The sequence below is a fragment of the Bos indicus x Bos taurus genome, chromosome 1, assembly GCF_003369695.1.
Source record: "Bos indicus x Bos taurus breed Angus x Brahman F1 hybrid chromosome 1, Bos_hybrid_MaternalHap_v2.0, whole genome shotgun sequence".
NCBI lineage: Eukaryota > Metazoa > Chordata > Mammalia > Artiodactyla > Bovidae > Bos > Bos indicus x Bos taurus.
Window position 1 is genome coordinate 3,547,267 of NC_040076.1, and position 22,007 is coordinate 3,569,273.

General features: G+C 37.0%; 1 protein-coding gene across 2 annotated transcripts in view; it reads left to right on the forward strand.

Moving 5' to 3' along the window:
• The window catches only part of SCAF4 (SR-related CTD associated factor 4), a 62,077-nt gene that overhangs the window by 3,210 nt on the left and 36,860 nt on the right, over positions 1-22,007 (forward strand). For both annotated transcript variants that reach the window (XM_027538445.1, XM_027538527.1), the window contains exons 2-3: positions 20,168-20,251; positions 20,782-20,826. In XM_027538445.1, coding sequence (XP_027394246.1) covers positions 20,168-20,251; positions 20,782-20,826 — 129 coding nt within the window. The remainder of the gene's footprint in view (positions 1-20,167; positions 20,252-20,781; positions 20,827-22,007) is intronic.

A 22,007-nucleotide genomic window follows, 5' to 3' on the forward strand; every position in this document is an offset into this window, starting at 1 on the left:
TCTGTGGATTTGACATCTGATAGATTTATAGGCACCTTTTGCCCTGGACATCTAAGCTCTGGGAGAGGGGTGACACATCAAGCAGTCATCAAAAGTATATTTAGTGGAGGGGGAAATATGTTTGATTTTGAACAGTTTATGTTTGAGTGAAACAGTCATGTGGAAATTTTTGGCTAGCAGTTGATCATATTGGACTCAAACTTGGAAGCAACAAAGAGTTGGAGGAAGACATCAAAGAGTCACTCTCAGATTGCCTTAGAGAAAATTGAGAGGGGGAGACAAAATGAATTAATAATAAGCATCTATAGCATGTGAGGTGCTTTGTATATACATATCGAAGTTAATACTCCTTCAACCTTGCGTACACGAAAGCTGATTTTCAATTTCAAAGAAATCAAATAGTAATTCACCCAGGGGCATACTACTAGTTCATGGCAGAGCTGAAGTTTAAATACAGATGGTCCCATCTTAATTACTGCCTGAAAATAATATTTTACATAATACCAAGGGAATGGTCATAGGTTAAGTAATACAAAGGCCACAAAATTTTTTGAGCACATGGGATCTGTAGTTTAAGATTGAATGGTGATGGGAGAGATATGGATAAGAGGTAGCAAATATAAAGTAGGTGGGTGTTTTGGGATTTATTGTTGTTTTAGAAGTTTGGTTGTAAGGTGTTCTGCGGAAAAGTCTCTTCAAGGATGAAGGGAAGAAAGAGCAGTTGACAATGTAGTAGACGCTGGTGCTAGCCCTTTGATATGCTTATATATATAGTGTATATGTAAGGTCTTAACCTAAGTAAGTGGTGTTCAAGCCCTGGTCTTTATCAGATGCGTGTAGATGCTAGAGCATGTTGAGGGAGGGGATGTGCAAAAAAGCGTAGTTCAAGTGGCTAGAGGGATTGGTTAACTTAGAACAAAATTGTGGATGAAAGGAAGGGGACAGATCAGAAGCACAGGTAAAAGTATGTATCTGTGATACAGAAAAAGAGGAAGATAAAGATATGGTTAAAGACCTTTTGAGAGAACTTTCATGGCAAGACACTGTGAAGTGTTGTAAAGAATGGAAAGATGAGTTTAAAAATCAGTGATCTCTTAATTGTGTTCTATATATACTCCTTGTTGGTTACATGGATAAAGATTATAGATTGGAATTTTTTAATCCATTGATTGCGTTTTTAGCCTTTAATCAGTCTTCTCTAAATCAAAAAGAATAACTCTTCCCTCATCCTCGCTTTTCTTTTTGCAGCATCTGTGATTTTAAGATCTTTAATTAAAGTACAAAAAAAGTGCAGAGGATATAACAAAAATTGACAGTTGTTATTAGGTGTTTTTAATTTAAAAATAAAATATTATGATGTCTTCGTTTCCTCCCTTTCCCACCCCTCTACCCCCCCACCAACCCCCCAATCAGAAGCAATCAGGTAATGAATTTAGTATCAATCTCTGTGGTCCCTAAACTGTGTGTGTGTATGTGTGTGTGTGTATAAAATCTGTTTTGATAACATATTCCCCAGTGTTTTGTGTGTAAAAATTACTAATGCTGTATGTTAAGAACTGTATAGTTCATTCTGACCATTGTGTAGTATTCTATCATTTGAATAAACCGAATTTTATCTGGTTCCCCAGTTGATGAACGTTTGTTTCTCATTTGTTACTGATAGACACTGCAATCAATGAACTTTCTCAGACATGTCTCTGTGTAAGAGTTTCTCTCGGGCAGCTGTTCTCAAACTTTGGATTTTGACTCCTTCAAGCTCTAGAAGTTAAGGACCACAGAGACTTTTTGTATCTATGGATTATATCTTGATATTTGCTGTATGAGAAATTCAAACCAAGAACAAGATTTATTAAAAATAATAAACCTGTTACATATTATCATAAATAACATTTCTAATGAAAAATAATATTTCCAAGACCAAAAAAACCTAGTGAGAAAATGACATGGTTTTATCTGTTTGCAGATCTCATTTAAACTTAGGTTTAATAAAACTTGAATTCTTGTATATACTTCATTCAGTTTCCAGCTGTTACACAAGTCAGGTAGCCTTTGGAAAACTCCACTGTATACTTGTGAGATTAAGGATAAGGAATGTCTTAGCATTAATATGAAAACAGTTTTTACCTCACAGACCACTGAAAGAAAGTCAGACACCCCTGCCCACCCCCCTCCATCCTAGAGTGTCTTTTTAAGAACTACAACATAGAGATGGTATGCATGTAATGATACTTTAAAGTGCAGGAAGAAAACAGGAGTACTTTTACATTTGTGTTTATCTTTTTTTTTTGGCTGCTCCTGATGTTAGTGACAAATGGGATCTTTTAGTTTCAGCATGTGAATTCTTAGTTGCATTATGTGAGATCTGGTTCCCTGACAAGGGATTCAAACTGGGCCCCCTGCAGTGAGAGCACGGACTCTTAGCCACTGGACCACTAAGGAAGTCTCTTTTGTTTATCTTTAAAATCAGACAGATTAAACTTTATGAGTACTTTTAACATATGAGTTGACATTACTGCCCTTAACCACTTAGTTGTCAGTCTTGAACCATGTTACTCTGAAGAAGAATTGAGTTCCACATCTCATTAGGGAGCTTCCTAGTCCCAGTGGAAATTGTTCTATATAAACTGTTCTGTATTTTACCTCTTAAAATTACTAGTATGATTGTCTTCTAGACTTTAGATCATATGATGACAGTACCTTGTTCACTTTTTTTTTTAACCTGTAATGTTAATCTGGTTGTTTTTGATTATTCCCTTGTTCTCTGAGAGGTCTGTCTAAAGAAGCGGACCAGGATTTGAAACAAGTTCTTAACTGTATGGAAGAGACGTATCGGACCGGGGCAACAGAAGTAAATTTTGAGGTTTCTCATGACTCATCTGACTGTTACACTATTTATAACAGGGGTTGGAATATTAAAAGTTAGTTGTAATTTTGTTCCTCTTGACTTGCAGAGATTTACTTATCTCTGACAATAGTAGAAGTCTGGCTTTATGATGAGTGGAATAAAGCTGGCTCTTCAGAGCTTTCTGTAGCAGAATTTATCACTGATGTTCTTGTTGAAAACAGCCCACTCCCTAGTCTATCATTTTGTTTAGAATTTTGTTTCAGAAGAAAAAAATACGTGGACATATGATAAGGAACTGATTCAGAGAATAATGGGAATAATGGAAAAGTTGGCTTGTAAATCTTGTGGAACAGAATTCGCAGGGTGGGGGGAGTACCTGATAAAAAGTTGACAAGATGTCCGTTGGTTTTTTGGGGAGAGTTTTGTTTTTGTTTTTAATGTGCTCAGTCACGTCCAACTCTTTTCAACCCCAAGGACTGTAGCGCGCCAGGCTCCTCTGTCCATGGGGATTCTCCAGGCAAGAATACTGGAGTGTGTTGCCATACCCTCCTCCAGGGGATTTTCCCAACCCATGGATCGAACCCACATCTCCTGCATTATGTACAGATTCTTTACTATCTGAGCCACCAGGAAAGCCCAAGAATACTGGAGTGGTTAGCCTATCCCTTCTCCAGTGGAACTTCTTGACCTAGGAATCGAACTGGGGTCTCCTGCATTGCAGGTGTATAGTTGATTAACAATATTGTGTTAGTTTCAGGTGTGCAGCATAGTGATTCCAGGCTTTTCTTTTTTTTTCAAATTCTATTCCATTATTATTATGTTATTACAGAGATGCCTTGTTATCTTGTAGTATCAATTGTCCCTTCCCCTCTCCAGCTCCTTTTCTGTTAACCATAAGTTTGTTTGCTATGTGAGTCTGTTTCTGTTTTGTATATAAATTCCTTTGTATTATTTTTTGGATTACATATATGTGATATCAATACTTTTCTATTATTTCACTAAGCACTCTCCAGATTCATCCACATTGCTGTCAATGACAATATTTCAGTTTTTATGTCCGTGTAATGTTCCGTTACGGAAAGAGTCAGACACAACTGGGTGACTGAACAACAACAACAAAGGTCCACTGTGTATATTTACCACGTGTTCTTAAGCCAGTCATCTGTTGGTGGGCACTTAGTGCTGCTGTGGAACATTGGGGTGCATGTATCTTTTCAAATTAGAGGGGTGTTTTTTTTCCCTAGATATATACCCAGGAATAGAATTGCTAAATCATGTGGTAGTTCTATTTTAGTATTTTAAGGAACCTCCATACTGTTTTCCATAGTGGCTGCACCAATTTACATTCCCACCAACAGTATATAAGAGGGTTCCCTTTTCTCAAAACCTTTTTCAGTACTTATTATTTGTAGACTCTGATGATGGCCATTTTGAATGATGTGAGGTGATACTTCATTGTAATAGTTTTTATTTGCATATCTCTGATCATTAGCGATGTTAAGCATCTTTCCATATGCCAGTTAGCCATCTGTTTATCTTCTTCGGAAAAACATCTATTTAAGTCTTTTGCCCATTTTTTGATTGGGGATTTTTTTTTTTTTTTGGTTGTATGACAGGTAATTTTTCTGTAGATAATCTGCATGTGTTTAAAACTCATTTCAAATATACTTTGATAACACAGGGAAAACATTGTTACATAAATGGTCAACCTTTAGAAGTTTGTGATAACGTTTGTTAAGATAATATACAGAATCATTTCAGAGCGACACCATACAACTTTTTAACAATAAGCTAAAAACAAGCTGTACTATGTTATTAGGTAGTGTATAGGATAAGCAGCTATTAACAATGTAAGTTTTGATAGAGTTGGTAATAGTTAAATTTGGTTAGGTTTTACCAAGTTCCGTTGTGAGCTTAGTCTAGAAGAGACATGTTAACATTTCTGTGTTAATATTAAGTGTAATTAACAATGTACTGTTCATGATTTTTTTTTTTTTTTTTTTTTTTTTTGCGAACTAGAAGATTAATTGCTGAAACGGTATTATAATTTATTATGCTTCAGTCACCTTCATCCTTTTCAATATTTGCATGGCTTATCAATTAACATTTTATTGTGTTAGGACTCTATTGGTGCTTGTGAAGCCATAGGTATTTATAGAAACTTTGATAATATTGAGAAAGCATTGTATAGGTTAGTAGTGAATTCAGCAAGAAATCCAGTGACACTCTGAAGGGGATTTAAGAATTAGAAGCCAAGGTTCAGATGGGATGGGGGAAATAACAGGGCTCTTGAAAAGTGGAGGGCCATACAGGTACCCCTTAAAGGTTATAATTGGTGTTTGGATAATTCATGATTTTTGGTATAAATCCAAGTCGGTCATGTGGAGGAGATTGTAGACAGTAGCATACCTAACATATTTGACATCCTGAGAACTTTTTTTTTTAGCTTAATTCCTCTTTTACAACAAAATTATTTTCAAATATAATCATGAAATTAGCCAGGAAAGAAATTTGAACTTCATGTCACTTACAAGTAAATATTACAACAAAGAAATAATTGATTAATGTTTTAAATTTTCATTAATACTTCTTTCTGTTATATGTAGAAAATCTTACCTACGTACTGCTCTATAACAGTAATGAATAATAATATTCAGGCTCTTTTAAGTCTTAACTTCTGCATATTTATTAAATGATTGTCAGTGTTGATCTTCACAGTATTTGAGTTCAGTAGACAATTGTATGGAGAAGGCAATGGCACCCCACTCCAGTACTCTTGCCTGGAAAATCCCATGGACAGAGGAGCCTGGTAGGCTGTAGTCCATTGGGTCACTAAGAGTCGGACACGACTGAGCGACTTCACTTTCACTTTTCACTTTCATGCATTGGAGAAGGAAATGGCAACCCACTCCAGTGTTCTTGCCTGGAGAATCCCAGGGACGGCGGAGCCTGATGGGCTGCCGTCTATGGGGTCGCACAGAGTCGGACACGACTGAAGCGACTCAGCAACAGCAGCAGCAGCAGCAAATTGTAGTCAGATTTAGCAGTGTTATCTCCACCTCTAAGTGGTTGAAGAACACTTCTCATTAATTCTGTTTACTAAAGGTTGTATGTGTAGCGGCAGATACACAATAGTTGGGAAATCTTAAACATAAAGTTACCTTTGGCACAAATTTAAGAAAAGCTCACTTCACAATAAATTCTGGAAATCAAAATGCTACCCATGTCTTTTTTGACATCAATTCTAGTGACTTTGCCTGGCGACTCAGTGGTAATGAATCCATCTGCCAATGCATCCTGCATCCTGGCATCCTGACATGTGTTCGATCCCTGGGTCAGGATGATCGCCTGAAGAAGGAAATGGTAATCCATTCCAGTATCTTGCCTGGGAAATCCCACGGACAGAGAAGGCCTAGCAGGCTTTAGTCCATGGGGTCACAAAGAGTTGGATATGACTTCTCTGCTAAACAACTAGTGACTTCCAAATGTACTGTCAGTCAAAAAAATTTCACTAAAATATTTTCACCCACAGTTTCTATAGAGGTCTCTATTGTAATTGATGAACCTCTTTAAGATTATGTGTAATGGCATTCTCCATAATTTTTATTCATGGATCATTAAGCTTTGTGTTTTCTTTAAGACTCACTCTGCTGTTTATAAATATTTATACCACAAAAAAAAAAAAGATATATCAGGAATGAAGAACTGCAGCTATCATACTTTAAATGTACTGTTTAAATATTTGAATATATACACTTAGGAACTGCAGAATTGGAGATGTAAAATGAGCCTGAGGAGAGTACAGGCTATCCTGAAAAACAATCTCGGTCAACCAAATATTTTAGGGAAAGGAATATTTTATCCCTTATATCATTTAGAATTGCTAGTATTTGCTGATGATAAAACAGTTTTCAAACAGTTTTATTATTTTGTAAGTCTTTAAAGACAATTCACCCACTTTTTGCCTGCCCCTGGGTGGACTTCTCCCATTGTTCCACTCTAGGTGTGTTATTACTCTGGAGAGCAGTAAGTATCTAATGCTATAGTCTGTAAATCTGCAGTATCCCCTGTATATCTTTATGCCTTTTATCGTGAATACTCCACTTTAATCCTTCTTTTGTCAGAGTTTAGTCTTAGCTGATGTAGAATTAGAATACCCTATAGAAAGCCTGTAATAAGGAAATTTATGGTAATACCCTTTTAAGTTTTCAGAAAACATAAACTATTCTTTAAATAAACAGTCACATATGACCTGGTCCACTGTAATTACAAGTTGCTGAATGATATAAATAACTTTATCAAGGACAGCTGAGTTTGGGGTTCAGTTGGAGATATGTTCAAATCTTTATGAAGACCTTAAACATTGTTGACTAATATAAGAGCATATTTTATAAAGTTTGGAGTTTTGTTTTAATATAGTAGTCCAAAATGGGCAAATCTATATAGAGAGAAAGTAGGTTATTCATGAGGGGATGGAGGAAGAATGGGGATGACTACTAATGGGTATGGGATTTCTTTGAAGTATAATGAAAATAATTCTAAAATTACATAGTGTTGATGGTTGTAACTCTGAATATAGCAAAAGCCACTGAGATGTACACTTTAAAGAGGTGAGTTTTATGGTATATGAATTATATCTCAGAGCTCTTTTAAAAATAACACAGAAAAGTTATGTTTTAACACCATTTTCATTATTTTATTGCTTGATTTGATTGACAGATTGAAAACAATATCTATTAGCTGCTGAGTGGCTCTGCAGGTTGTTTTGTTGATCCTGAATCATAAGTTTGTTGAAAGGATATCTTTAGTTTTTACATGCTATTTTAAGAAGTAATCCAGCAGAGACAGTTCAAGGGAAGGGCAGTAAATGAATCTTGCATTTGCTTATTCCCAACTAGATACTAGCATATGGGTTAGGTGTCTTATATATACCTTTCTTTATATTTTATATATACCTTTCTTTCTATTTTATATATTCTATATATTTCTTATATATACCTTTCTTTCTATTTTAGAGGTAAGGAAGCTGGAAAGGATGGTGTTATTTGACCGAGAACTCTTAAGAGGCTGCTTGAGTCCAGTCCACAGCCCCACAATACTGCTCTGAAGTTTTTTGAGCAGCTCATCTCTGTCTGTCGTATTGTTAATGAAGGGAGAGGGCTTCCTGAACAACTGTTGTATATTTGACTCAAAGTAGCAAGGGCACTGTAATGTATATTTGTGGGAGGATTTGCCAGAGTTTAAGAATGATGAAGTTTGGGAGTTTTTAAGTCATCTACAGTAATGCAGTAGATGCAGTCAGTGTTTTAAACTGAAGATTTGCTTTTTAGATGTTATATTTCATTTGCTAATTTATAGTCACAATTAAAATTTTTAATTAATTGGGGATTTTATAAATGTTAACCTTTTCAGTTTTGATCCCATGCTTGTGTGTAGATCTAGTCATTACAACTTGGTAGGGAGAAAAGTAGATATGGATAAAACATACAATGTATAGGATAATGTTTTTCTTCTAATCAAATGATTTTATATCCTGGAACCAGTTTTTATTTGTTCAATTAGTCTGGAAGGAACTGTTTAATTCATTAAAATGTTTGATAGCCAGCTTTGGGTAAACACAAAGTTTACTTAGTGAGGCACAATAAAAGCAATTTTGAAACCTGGCAGCTATGCTAGTAAAATGGGGAGTAATGGTATGGGTAGAATATTTGGCAGTTGCAAAGATCAAATCCTGGCCTATTTCGTGAGCAAGTGAAGACAAAGGAGTTAAGGATTGATTGCAGTTCAGTGAATCAAAATGGAGGTAAGGAATAAAGAATGACCTAGTAAGTGGAACTGAGGGGGTTAAAAGGCCTGACAGCGGGGGTGCAGCAGCCTTGGTTCTAAAGTAAAAAGTTTAATTGAAAGGTAGACCCTTGTAAATTGTAAGGGAGTTAGTCTTACATGAAGAATAAATTAGGGCATACTTTGTGGAGTGAGTCATCAGAAATTAACTGCTTAGAAAATTAGTTCTGGCAGCGGCAAATGGTAACAGAATTAGGGATTGGTGATACAATTAAATAGGGAGGAAGTTTAAACTACTGTTTGCTATATTACTATATTCTATTTTCATAATGCACATAGAAACATAAATAGTTAACTTGAAAGTGGTTTCATACATAATTTAACAGTATATGTTTGCGTTTATTTGTGTGTATTTTGTAAAGCATTTTCCTTGGTTCTGGAACCAGGAGAAAATTTGGTGAGCTTGTGGGTAAGTGTAGTAAGGTAAAGAAGTGTAGAAAGGAGTAAGTATGAAAAATTTTAAGACTCTTTAAACTTGAGAATAGTATATGCATCTTTGCTGTTTGTAAAAATACCTGGTTTATAACCTTATGGGGAAATAAGTAGAACTGATTTGTAGTGTTTAAGTAAAGACCCTGCTCCATAGGAGCAGAGGAACTGTGTAGTTTCTTTTTTCCCATCTAAAGAGCCATGTAAATTTGCCCTGTTATTAGACATACTGTATATTAGTGCCAGACCTGTCTTATCTCCATACATTCCTTTAACCAGGTGGAAAATTGATTAAATATTTGGGTTTCAAAGGATTTGACTCTCTGGAAAGTAAATATAACTTACATGGGAGTAAATCCCTGGGTTGGGAAGATCCTGTGGAGAAGGAAATGGCAACCCACTCCAGTGTTCTTGCCTTGGAAATCCCATGGGCAGAAGAGCCTGGAGGGCTACAGTACATGGGGTCATAAGAGTCAGACACAAGTTAGTGACTAAAACAAAACAACAAAAATCATATATCAGTAGTTAAAGGGATGCTTTCTTTAATGCACAGAGGTCAAAAAATATACTTAAGTGATTTTTCAGTTTTGGGTTTTATGCACAAAGACTTCAGATACAAAGATTTTAAATGGCAGATTTTATGTTTATTTTAAAAATTTTGTTTTAGCAGTTTGAAAAGTTAAAGATTTATAAGGCATTAATTTAAACATATGTGTTAACTTCAAAGATATGGTTTACTCCACAGACAATTCGTACTTGGTAATGATGGTCCTATACATTTACAATCAAGTTGGAGAAATGCATTTCTGTGTCTCAGACACAAATGTAAAGTTTTCCACTTTTAACCCATGATTTTAATTTATTTATTTTTGAACTAATGCAAATTAGGTAAATTTAAGTAAGAAGATATCCCACCAAATATCTTTAACATTTTAGAGTATGTCAGTCTTTTTTTCCCCTTCCACTTGTGTTTGGATATGGTTACCAGATCTTTTTGATAACATGAATTACTTTCTGATTTTAAAAGCCATCTTGGGAATTTGGGGAACATCTGATTTAGATAAATTTCTAAAAATGGAATTGTTGGTTTAAAAGATATGGACTTTTTGAGTTCTTGATATATATAGCTTTAGATTTCTCTCTGAAATTGAAACTTGGCCGTTCTCATCAGCAGAGTGCTTTCTTTGCTTTTTGCTAATCTACACTCATGCCCATTAGATACCTAAGTGAACTGTTATCTCATTGTCTTAATTTGTACTTTTTTGACTATTGGTAAGACTGAACATTTTTTTCCATGTTTATTAATTAGTTTCTGGCTCTATTTGTTATACTTTGTACAGTTTCCAGTTTTATTGTTTTTCTTAGTGTTTGTTATTAACTCATGCACAGTATTCTGCTTTAGGGTAGAGTGGTATAATGGTACTTGTCTAACATGCTTGGCTTGCAGCTCTTCTTTCCTTCCCTGCGCTGCACCCCCCCCTCCCCCCGCCCCCCGCTCTCTCTCTCAGTCTCTTTGTCTCACATACATTCACACGGTCACATTAAGTGCCCAGTATTAAAGAATTAGCTCAGACAAAGTTTTGGTAAAGGCATAAAATGAAATGCCAGTTAAGAAGAGACTAAACTATCTCTTACCTGATTGTTCTAGCACTATTTTATAGAGCTGTCTTCAGGCTATAATTAGAGGGACAAAGCATCTTTGTGGAGATGATTTTAAGATTTTCCCCCTACGTTTTCTTTTGTTAAATTTAATGTGTGCTTTTATAAAGTATATTTTATCAGTAAACATTTAAGTTAAGTTGGCTTTAACTCTTGATTTGGTTGAAGCCAATGTATCAGATTTGATGAGACAGATGAACAAAAGAGGGAGGGAGATTGTAGACTTGAACACTTTGATAACTTGATCTGTCAGAAGGGAGATTTGAGTACCAGCCTGTTACTGTGAGTATGTGTATGTATTTTTGGAAGCATCCAAATTTTTTTTTTAACTTTGTAATTAATTATTAATAATAGGAGCTTAAGGCAGAATTTGTCATCACGGAGATCATAATAGCAAAGGAAAGGAATACTAGATATCTTAAAGTATAATTCATTATAGTAAGTTTAAGAGGATAAGATGGGATAAGTACACCATTGAAAGAGATTCTGCCTAGAGATTTCTAGTCACTTGGAGCTAGAACAGATTCTCACAGACCAATTAAACATTTTTCTTTCATAAGAAAGAAAATGTGTTTCATCTAGTGAGGACTGCATATATTTCAGATATTTGTCATGATTTCATCTTGAATAAATTAGAAAAAATATTGATAAGTTGAGAGTATTGTTAAGTGAATTTTATCTAACTGGCAGGGTCCACAGAATATTAGATAAAGTCTTCCTACAAGTTGCAAGTATCAGTTCAGTTCAGTCTCTCAGTCGTGTCCGACTCTTTGCGACCCCATGAATTGCAGCACGCCAGTCCTCCCTGTCCATCACCAACTCCCGGAGTTCACTCAGACTCACGTCCATCAAGTCGGTGATACCTTCCAGCCATCTCATCCTCTGTCGTCCCCTTTTCCTCCTGCCCCCAATTCCTCCCAGCATCAGTCTTTTCCAATGAGTCAACTCTTCACATGAGGTGGCCAAAGTACTGGAGTTTCAGCTTTAGCATCAGTCCTTCCAAAGAAATCCCAGGGCTGATCTCCTTTAGAATGGACTGGTTGGATCTCCTTGCAGTCCAAGGGACACTCAAGAGTCTTCTCCAACACCACAGTTCAAAAGCATCAATTCTTCAGCGCTCAGCCTTCTTCACAGTCCAACTCTCGCATCCATACATGACCACTGGAAAAACCATAGCCTTGACTAGACAAACCTTTGTTGGCAAAGTACTGTCTCTGCTTTTGAATATGCTGTCTAGGTTGGTCATAACTTTACTTCCAAGGAGTAAGCGTCTTTTAATTTCATGGCTGCAGTCACCATCTGCAGTGATTTTGGAGCCCAGAAAAATAAAGTCTGACACTGTTTCCACTGTTTCCCTATCTGTTTGCCATGAAGTGATGGGACCAGATGCCATGATCTTCGTTTTCTGTATGTTGAGCTTTAAGCCAACTTTTCCACTCTCCTCTTTCACTTTCATCAAGAGGCTTTTTAGTTCCTCTTCACTTTCTGCCCTAAGGGTGGTGTCATCTGCATATCTGAGGTTATTGATGATTCTCCCGGCAATCTTGATTCCAGCTTTTGCTTCTTCCAGTCCAGTGTTTCTCATGATGTACTCTGCAGATAAGTTAAATAAGCAGAGTGACAATATACAGCCTTGACGTGCTCCTTTTCCTATTTGGAACCAGTCTGTTGTTCCATGTCCAGTTCTAACTGTTGCTTCCTGACCTGCATACAGGTTTCTCAAAATGCAGGTCAGGTGGTAGTTTCAAGTATAGGTCTTTCTAATTTTTAAAAAACCGTGGTGTTGAAAAAAGCCATCTATATAGCAGATTCATGAAAGTTACAAACTAATTGGAATAGCTGCTACGTTGAAAACAGAAAGTGATTTCTAGACTACCTAAGTAGATTGAAGGACTGTCAGAAACCAACATAAAATCAACATGAAGTTCTAGTTCTGATGAAGATTGCAGTGAAACAGTCTGAGGGTTTTACTTGGTTATAAATATGAGTTAATAATGAATTGAGCACTATATATTTAAACTGCACTGGATCTTCATTGCTTCATTGGCTTTCCCTAGTTGTGATGAGGGAGGGCTACTGTTTATTGCGGAACGTGGGCCTCTCATTGCAATGGCTTCTCTTGTTGTGGAGCACAGGCTTTTGGGATCTTTCAAGACCAGGGATTGAGCCCATGACCCCTCCATTGGTAGGGAGACTCCTATCCACTGGACCACCAGGAAAGCCCCAACTATTTAACTTATATGCAGAGTACATCATGAGAAACGCTGGGCTGGAAGAAACACAAGCTGGAATCAAGATTGCCAGGAGAAATATCAATAACCTCAGATATGCAGATGACACCACCCTTAGGGCAGAAAGTGAAGAGGAACTAAAAAGCCTCTTGATGAAAGTGAAAGAGGAGAGTGGAAAAGTCGGCTTAAAGCTCAACATTCAGAAAACGAAGATCATGGCATCTGGTCCCATCACTTCATGGCAAATAGATCGGGAAACAGTGGAAACAGTGTCAGACTTTATTTTTCTGGGCTCCAAAATCACTGCAGATGGTGACTGCAGCCATGAAATTAAAAGACGCTTACTCCTTGGAAGTAAAGTTATGACCAACCTAGACAGCATATTCAAAAGCAGAGACAGTACTTTGCCAACAAAGGTCCGTCTAGTCAAGGCTATGGTTTTTCCTGTGGTCATGTATGGATGTGAGAGTTGGACTGTGAAGAAAGCTGAGCGCCGAAGAATTGATGCTTTTGAACTGTGGTGTTGGAGAAGACTCTTGAGAGTCCCTTGGACTGCAAGGAGATCCAACCAGTCCATTCTAAAGGAGATCAGCCCTGGGATTTCTTTGGAAGGACTGATGCTAAAGCTGAAACTCCAGTACTTTGGCCACCTCATGTGAAGAGTTGACTCATTGGAAAAGACTGATGTTGGGAGGGATTGGGGGCAGGAGGAAAAGGGGGCAACAGAAGATGAGATGGCTGGAAGGTATCACCGACTCGATGGACGTGAGTCTGAGTGAACTCTGGAAGTTGGTGATGGACAGGGAGGCCTGGCGTGCTGTGATTCATGGGGTCGCAGAGTCGGACACGACTGAGCAACTGAACTGAACTGAACTGAAGCAGTATTTTAAAATTTAATAATAATAGATGATCTCCCCTACCCTAGAGTGACCATGTTCTGAATCCTAGAACCTGAGAATGTGTTACCTTACTTGGCAAAGAGACTTTGCAGATGTGAATAAGGGTTTGAGTTGAGTTAATTGTCCCATGTTATCTGGATGAACCCAGTGTAACCCCAAGGGTCCTTAAAATGAGAGACATGAAAGTCAGAGAAAGTGAGGTACAGTGAAAGCAGAGGCTAAGGAAGGACAGACGATGCTATGCTGCCAGCTTTGAAGATGGAAGAGCCAAAGGAATTTAGGCACCCTTTGGCTAGAAAAGGAAAGAAATAGATTTTGACCTAGAGTGCCCAGAAGGAAGGCGGCCCTACCAATGCCTTGATTTCAGACTAATGAGGTTGTGAATTCCACAAGTGTTGTTTTAAGCTACTGAGTTTGTGGTAATGTGTTCCTGCAAGAAGAGGAAACTGATACAAAAGACAACCCACTAGATTCCACAGGAATATATCCAGGCCCTCTTTATTTTGTTTTATCATACTTTTAAAAGGAATTAGCCAGTATAGTCAGATCTAGAAATCATATCATATGGTTAATAGTTGAAGCCGATAAGAAAACATGCTTAGTTATGTTTATTTTCTCACATGAGAAAGATCACTATTGTTCTGTGCTCCAGAGGCAGAACTAGAGCAGGAAAAGGGAGGGAAGGTTATCAGAAGGGAGATTTGGGGTCAGTACAAAGATGACAGCTGTAACCGTTGCAGCTGATTAGTTATGAGTTAGTAACCCTGTGAACTAATATGGGACCTGCCAGATATATTGTGAAAGCAGTTGTGAATTTAGTATGAATACTAGATTAGGTAGTAGGTGCTATACAGCTGCAGAAGTCTTTGATACTGCTGTGTTTTCAGTATAGAGAAAATTTCTCCAAATGCAGCACTTGAATAGTAGATGTAACACAATAAAGTTTTTATGCTAAGCCATAATAAAAAATTGGGCTTCCCTGGTGGCTCACATGGTAAAGAATCCACCTGCAAATGCAGGAGACCTAGGTTCAATCCCTGGGTCGGAAAGATCCCCTGAAAGGAATGGATACCCACTCCGGTATTCTTGCCTGAAGAATTCCATGGACAGAGAAGCCTGGCAGGCTACAGTTCATGGGTCAGTAAGAGTTGGACACAACTGAAGCACTAACGCCTTCAGTTTCACGACAAAAACTTAAACTTGAGATCTGTGTTAAGATTCCCAGGGCATTATGTACTTCTTTTTACCGAGCCATTTATGTGTCAGATCTAGGCCAAGAGATTTATATATACATTATCTCATTTAATCCTAACAGTTTTATGAAAGTGAAGTCGCTCAGTTGTGTCCGACTCTTTGCAGTGCCATGGACTGCAGCCCACCAGGCTCCTCCGCCCATGGGATTCTCCAGGCAAGAATACTGGAGTGGGTTGCCATTTCCTGCCATCTTCCCGACCCTGGGATCGAGCCCAGGTCTCCCGCATTGCAGGCAGATGCTTTAACCTCTGAGCCACCAGGGAAGCCCAACAGTTTTATGAAGTGAATTGAATATTACTAATCCTCTTTTTCATACATCATTGAAATTCAGAAAAGTTTTAACTAAACTTGTCAAAGTTTATGCAGTCAATAAATAGTAGAGTATCATGTTATTTTGACTAACCCTCAAACCCTGTGAATTCTATAAGTGTGATGGGCCAAATTTAAAATTGTTCTTTATTGATAATAGGAATCATTGTGAGTGATTTTTTTTTCATAATTTTTAGAATACTTTGTATATCAGGCACCCAGCAGAACAGTGTTCATGTTTAGTTTTTCTAATAGTTATTCAACTGATGACAACAAAAAAAAACAAACTTGTGTCTATTGCTAGCAAATATGTTTTTCTTACTAAGGCTTTCTAAGGAGGTTTTGTACCTTTTGGGGCCTACTGCTGCTATTATCCTCTATAACAGAATTGCATCATTTTCTGTGGGTGCGTTGACACTTTTTGTTTTTGGACAGATCACATTAATTCTGAATGCAGATGTGTAGTAGCAATGAGAGCGCTGCACCTAGTGATGTTTATTGAGCATTTGCCCAGTTGCAGATGATAGTACTAGTCATTCAGTTTAGTCGCTCAGTCGTGTCTGACTCTTTGCAACCCCATGGACTGCAGCATGCTAGGCTTCCCTGTCTGTCACCAACACCCGGAGCTTGCTCAAACTCATGTCCATGCCATTGAATGGCATCGGTGATGGCATTTAACCAGCTCATCCTCTGTCATCCCCTTCTCCTTCTGCCTTCAATCTTTCCCAGCATCAGGGTCTTTTCAGATGAGTCAGTTCTTCGCATGAGGTGGCCAAAGTATTGGAGTTTCAGCTTCAGTATCAGTCTTTCCAGTGAACACTCAGGACTGATTTCCTTTAGGATGGACTGGTTGGATTTCCTTGCAGTCCAAGGGACTCTCAAGAGTCTTCTCCAACACCACAGTTCAAAAGCATCAATTCTTCAGCACTCAGCTTTCTTCACAGTCCAACTCTCACATCCATACATGACTACTGGAAAAACCATAGCCTTGACTAAGTGGACCTTTGTTGGCAAAATAATATCTCTGCTTTTTAATATGCTGTCTAGGTTGGTCATAACTTTTCTTCAAAGGAGCAAGCGTCTTTTAATTTCATGGCTGCAGTCACCATCTGCAGTGATTCTGGAGTCCAAGAAAAGAAAGTCTCTCACTGTTTCCATTATTTCTCCATCTGTTTGTCGTGAATTGATGGGCCTGGATGCCATAATCTGAGGTTTTTCAATGTTAAGTGTTAAGCCAGCTTTTTCACTCTTCCTCTTTCACTTTTGGGCTTCCCTTGTGGCTCAGCTGGTAAAGAATCTGCCTACAATGTGGTAGACCTGGGTTTGATCCCTGGGTTGGGAAGATCCCCTGGAGGAGGGAAAGGCTACCCACTCCAGTATTCTGGCCTGGAGAATTCCATGGACAGAGGAGCCTGGCAGGCTACAGTCCATGGGGTCGCAAAGAGTTGGATACTACTGAGCGACTTTCACTTTCATCAAGAGGCTCTTCGGGTCCTCTTTGCTTTCTGCCATAAGGGTGGTATCATCTGTATATCTGAGGTTATTGATATTTCTCCCGGCAGTCTTGATTCCAGTTTGTGCTTCATCCAGCCTGGCATTTTACATGATGGAATGTTAGTCAAGCCATATGAAAAAAACTAAAGCAGTAAAGGTTTAGTTTCTGGTGTTTGTCCTGGTGTTCCTTTGTGTCGCCCCCTTTTCTGTGCTACATTGAAATATTTGGTATACTGTAGTTAGTTGTATCTTTGTTCCCTTCTTACTCGTCTTCCTGGTTTTGATTCTGTAATCTCTCAGTTTCTAGAAGGACCTCTGCTTTTTCAAGATCCATATTCCAGTCTGCTGAAATCTCTGCCTGGATTTTCAGTAGGCATCCCAAGTTAAATTCAGTATGTCTCATCGTTATCCCTGAACCAATGCAATATATATAGAGAGAGATGAGCACAGATGCCTACTTGGTATTTTGCCTGCATTCTCCATCAGAGTTAATGGTCTTTGCATGTATTTACAACAAGCAGCATTGTATAAGGAGTTGACTATATGGTTTATCCAGTAGTCATGTATGGATGTGAGAGTTGGACTATAAAGAAAGCTGAGTGCCGAAGAATTGATGCTTTTGAACTGTGGTGTTGGGAGAATACTCCTGAGAGTCCCTTGGACTGCAAGGAGATCCAACCAGTCCATCCTAAAGGAAATCAGTCCTGAGTAATCATGGGAAGGACTGATGCTGAAGCTGAAACTCCAGTACTTTGGCCACCTGATGCAAAGAACTGACTCACTGGAAAAGACCCTAATACTGGGAAAGATTGAAGGCAGAAGGAGAAGAGGACAACAGAGAATGAGATGGTTGGATGGCATCACTGACTCAATGGACATGAGTTTGAGCAAGCTCCGGGAGTTGGTGATGGACAGGGAGGCCTGGCATGCTGCAGTCATGGGGTCGCAGAGTTGGACACGACTGAGCGACTGAACTGAACTGATAATCTTAAGGATTGTGAGCTTTACAATCAACAAATTCTAGTCCAGACACATTCCCTGGGAATCATTTGAAAGCAGATGTAATCCTTTTTGGTATCGGCTCAAAACAGCTGTGACAATCTATGTTAATTGTTAATATGATTAAATAAGATGATGTACCACCTTATACTTAGGCACTTAGTGTTGATTCAAAATCAACTTCCTCTTGTCTTGAGTTGTGCCTTCTTTAGTGGAATAAATACCCTTCCTCTGTCTGTCTCTTAAATGGTAGCACTTAAATGCTCTCTTGCTGGTTTATTGCCTGAGTGATAGTTATACTGCTATATGGTATAGTCTGTACTTTAATTTTTTAAGATAAATGATTTAAATATAAACTGTAGAGCATTTCATCAGAAGATGGCACTAATCTGTCTTGTCTCCTCAGTTGGCTGGGGTTTTTTGTGTGTGTGTTGTTGTTTTTTAATATGGGGAGTTCCTTACTGTAGAAATAATCAAGAATGTGGGACATTAAATGAATATTCGTGCTGGCTTAGGCTTCAGAGAAATATGATTCTCTAAGCTTTTAATGGCCAGAAAAGTAGTTCTCGCTGTTACTCATTCTTGAGATCGTGTATAAACTCTTTTTGTATCCAGTTTCTCTGCTTTAAGATCCAGAAAAGGAAATAGAACTGTAGTAATAAATAACTGTTTCAATAGCTTTTGTAACTTAGAAATGGGCAGAATATGCCCTTTTATAAACTGTGTGCTGCATACATTTTTCAGTTTGTATTGGAGTTGAAATACTTTAAATCGTTTCTTAGTTTCTCATTGGTTTATATAGTTTTAAAGATTAGTGTCTCTAGTTGTTTTTCAATTAGTGAGCATTTATTTTCACGGAGAATTTTTATTTTGTTGGAAATAAAGAATAATGACCCGAATTAGATAATGCCTTTTTAAAAAAATCAGTCTTTGTGTTAGTATCTTTGTTTTTCCCATTCTCTGTATTTTAGTATTGTTGTTCTTGTTCAGTCCTAAGTCATGTCCAACTCTTTGTGACCCCATGAGCTGCAGCATGCCAGGCTTCCCTGTCCTTCACGATCTCCCAGAGTTTACTCAAATTCATCTTAGTATCATTTATCAAAAAATTCTACCTTTCTCTGCTTAAACAAAGTACGTTTTTAGTTCTTATATTGATCATATCTTGCATTGCATACTTTTTAAAAAAATTACTGTTACCACTATCTATAGTCCCATTGTGTCTGTAGTTTTGAAAAACTGCAAAAACTCTGTTGCCAGAGTATTTTGTTGACAGGTAGGGCTATTTATTCTGGAAAAGGAGACTTGTTCTTTAGGGTACCTTTTTAGTAGGTGTCCAGTAAAGATAGTCTGTGTCTTAGGGGTTCCATATTTGAAATTCCAGCATTAGTTGGAGAGAAATGGAAATATGATTCATGTAAGACTGATAATGCTTAGAAGGCCCTGAAACTTATTTCAAAATGTATTTTTAGAAGAATATGTATGCTTATGGTTAAAACAAAAACAAGATTTTAAGAAACTAGATATAAGCTTCTTCTTAATGTCAGAATTTTATCTTTATTACTCTTTATGGGCTCTCATTATATTTTGGTTGGGTTTAAATTTTAGGGGAAAGGAGTGTGCCTGTGTGGTTTCATCTCCTGGGACTCCCTGATTGTTGGATTTACTGTAGTGAAATTTGTTAAATACGGTGTCATTTTTATTCCTGACTAATCAAGAAATTGTGAATTCAAGTTTTATAATGACGTGTTAAGTTTCTTACCTGATGTAATACATGTGTATCTCCAAATGAACATCAGAATTATTTGAAGTCCTGCAAAATCTCAGTGAGGTTGGATTTGAAATATTAAATATTGAGTCACAGTATTGCCATTTTCAGTATAGGAACATGGTGTGTTTGTTTCCATTCAAATCAGTTTTGAGTTCTTCAGTAGGGTTTTGTAAATTTTCTGTTATAGATTTTGTCAATTTTTTTTTACCTTTTCCCCCTTTTTTGCTGATTTTAGCATAATCTTTTCCCATTCTGTTTTCAAAGTGGTGATGCTAGTATGTAAGAAAGCTCTTGGTTTTTCTTTACCAGACAAATTATTAAACCTAGTTTTAGAAATTTTATTATTCTTTTAGTTACAAATATATTTGTTGAAATGAAGGGTAAACCTCTAATTTTACTTTTAATTAAAACTTTTTTCCTTTTTTTTTTTTTAAAGCTCTTTTCACTTATGGATATGAAACCTCCCATCTCTCGAGCCAAGATGATTCTCATCACGAAAGCTGCTATTAAAGCTATAAAGGTAAGAGTAAAAGAAATATATTAATTTGGAAGGTGTTTTTTAAAATGTTGAAAATATTATTGTTAAATTTGAGGTTTCATATTGTGAAGTAGTTCAGGCCTAAGTCAAAGAGCACTAACCAGGTTTTGCTGAAAGTACATAATAACAACTGTATGATGTGTCTACATTGTAACATATTTCAAAATCTGTTACGTTGTATTTCCTCTTTATATTTTTTAACTTTATTGAGGTATAGTTGACAGATTTAGTAGTAGGTAATAGAGCACGGTTTGATGCACATGTACGTTGTGAAATGATTACCTTATACTAATTGACACATCCATCACCTCACGTAGTTACCTTGTTTATGTGTGGTTAAGAATTTTTTGAGTTGTTGACTATGGATTATTTACTAGGGTTCGTTCAGTATTACCTTGAGAATTATTCAAATTGTACAAATTTTGAGGTTTTAGGTATTTTCTAATTATAGGAAATGTATTGAAGAGAAAAGTGTGTTAGCTGGATAATGATATTCTTTTTGTTCTTTTCAGCTTTATAAGCATGTGGTTCAAATAGTAGAAAAGTTCATCAAAAAGGTAACTATCCATTTTATTATTACCTCATTTTAGTTATGATCAATATTGTAATGTACTTTGTGAGTTGTAATTTGAATAATTACTTCGAAAGTCACTCTACAGAAAAGTTGTCACTGGAAGTCTTGTTTTTTTGTTTCATAACAAAACAAAAATATATAGCAGTACTGTTGATTGAGTACTTACTATGAGTCAGGATTCGAAATAGTTTTTTGTCTGCTCGAGCCTTCTCTCCCCATTGCCCTGATGACTCTTTTGACTTTTAACTTATCTTGTAGTACTTCAAATGAAATCACTGTGGTGTTTTCAACTTCCCTTTCTCCCATCATAATTAAACCACTTTTCACTTCTACAGTTATATGTTGTTTGATAACATATGTAACATTAGCACATGTCTATGTCAGTAAAGGACTGAGAAAGGAGACTTAGACATCATTGTCTTCTCCCCTAACCTAGAGCTGTACCTTTTTTTTTTTTAACTGTTTTGGCCATGCCACGTGGCTTGCAGAATCTTAGTTCCCCGACCAGGGATCAAGCTGTGCCCCCTGCATTGGAAATATGGAGTCTGTTTTCCTTAGTATAAATTTTTAGAAATAGGGTTGTTGGATCAAACAAGGCTTTGTGTTTATTGCTAAATTATTTTTCATAAAGGTTGTACCACCAGAAGTGTTTGCAGGTGTCTATCTATTCATTTTATCTTGTCAGTTTGTAAGGCCAAGAATGACTTTGCCTTTTGGGTTTTGTTTCTCTGATACTGTACTTTAATAGAATTGAAATTAATATTTTGGTTAAGATTGGCTTTTTGATAATTTTAAAAGTTATTTTTTGAGCAGGATGAATGAGAGTAGATTTTTCCATAATAAGTAGATCTGTATGGAGGTGGCTTAGGCATTGATAAAGTAATGCTGATTCTAGGAAGTTGGAAGTGGGGGAGGACAGAGGGATCAGAAAAAAGTAAAATATTGGGAGTCTGAAACATCAAGAGAATGGTAGTTCTCTACAGACCTGTGGGAATCTTGACAAGCTAGCCAATAAGAGAATTTAACATTTAAGTAGTTAATTACTTAAATTAATAACTTTAGTTATTTCTGTAGAAATAACCTTGAATATATAGTTTCATAAGAGTGAGATTAATGGGTGTCAAATTGTGATTTACTTTTCTTGTATTGACTTTACATCTTTAA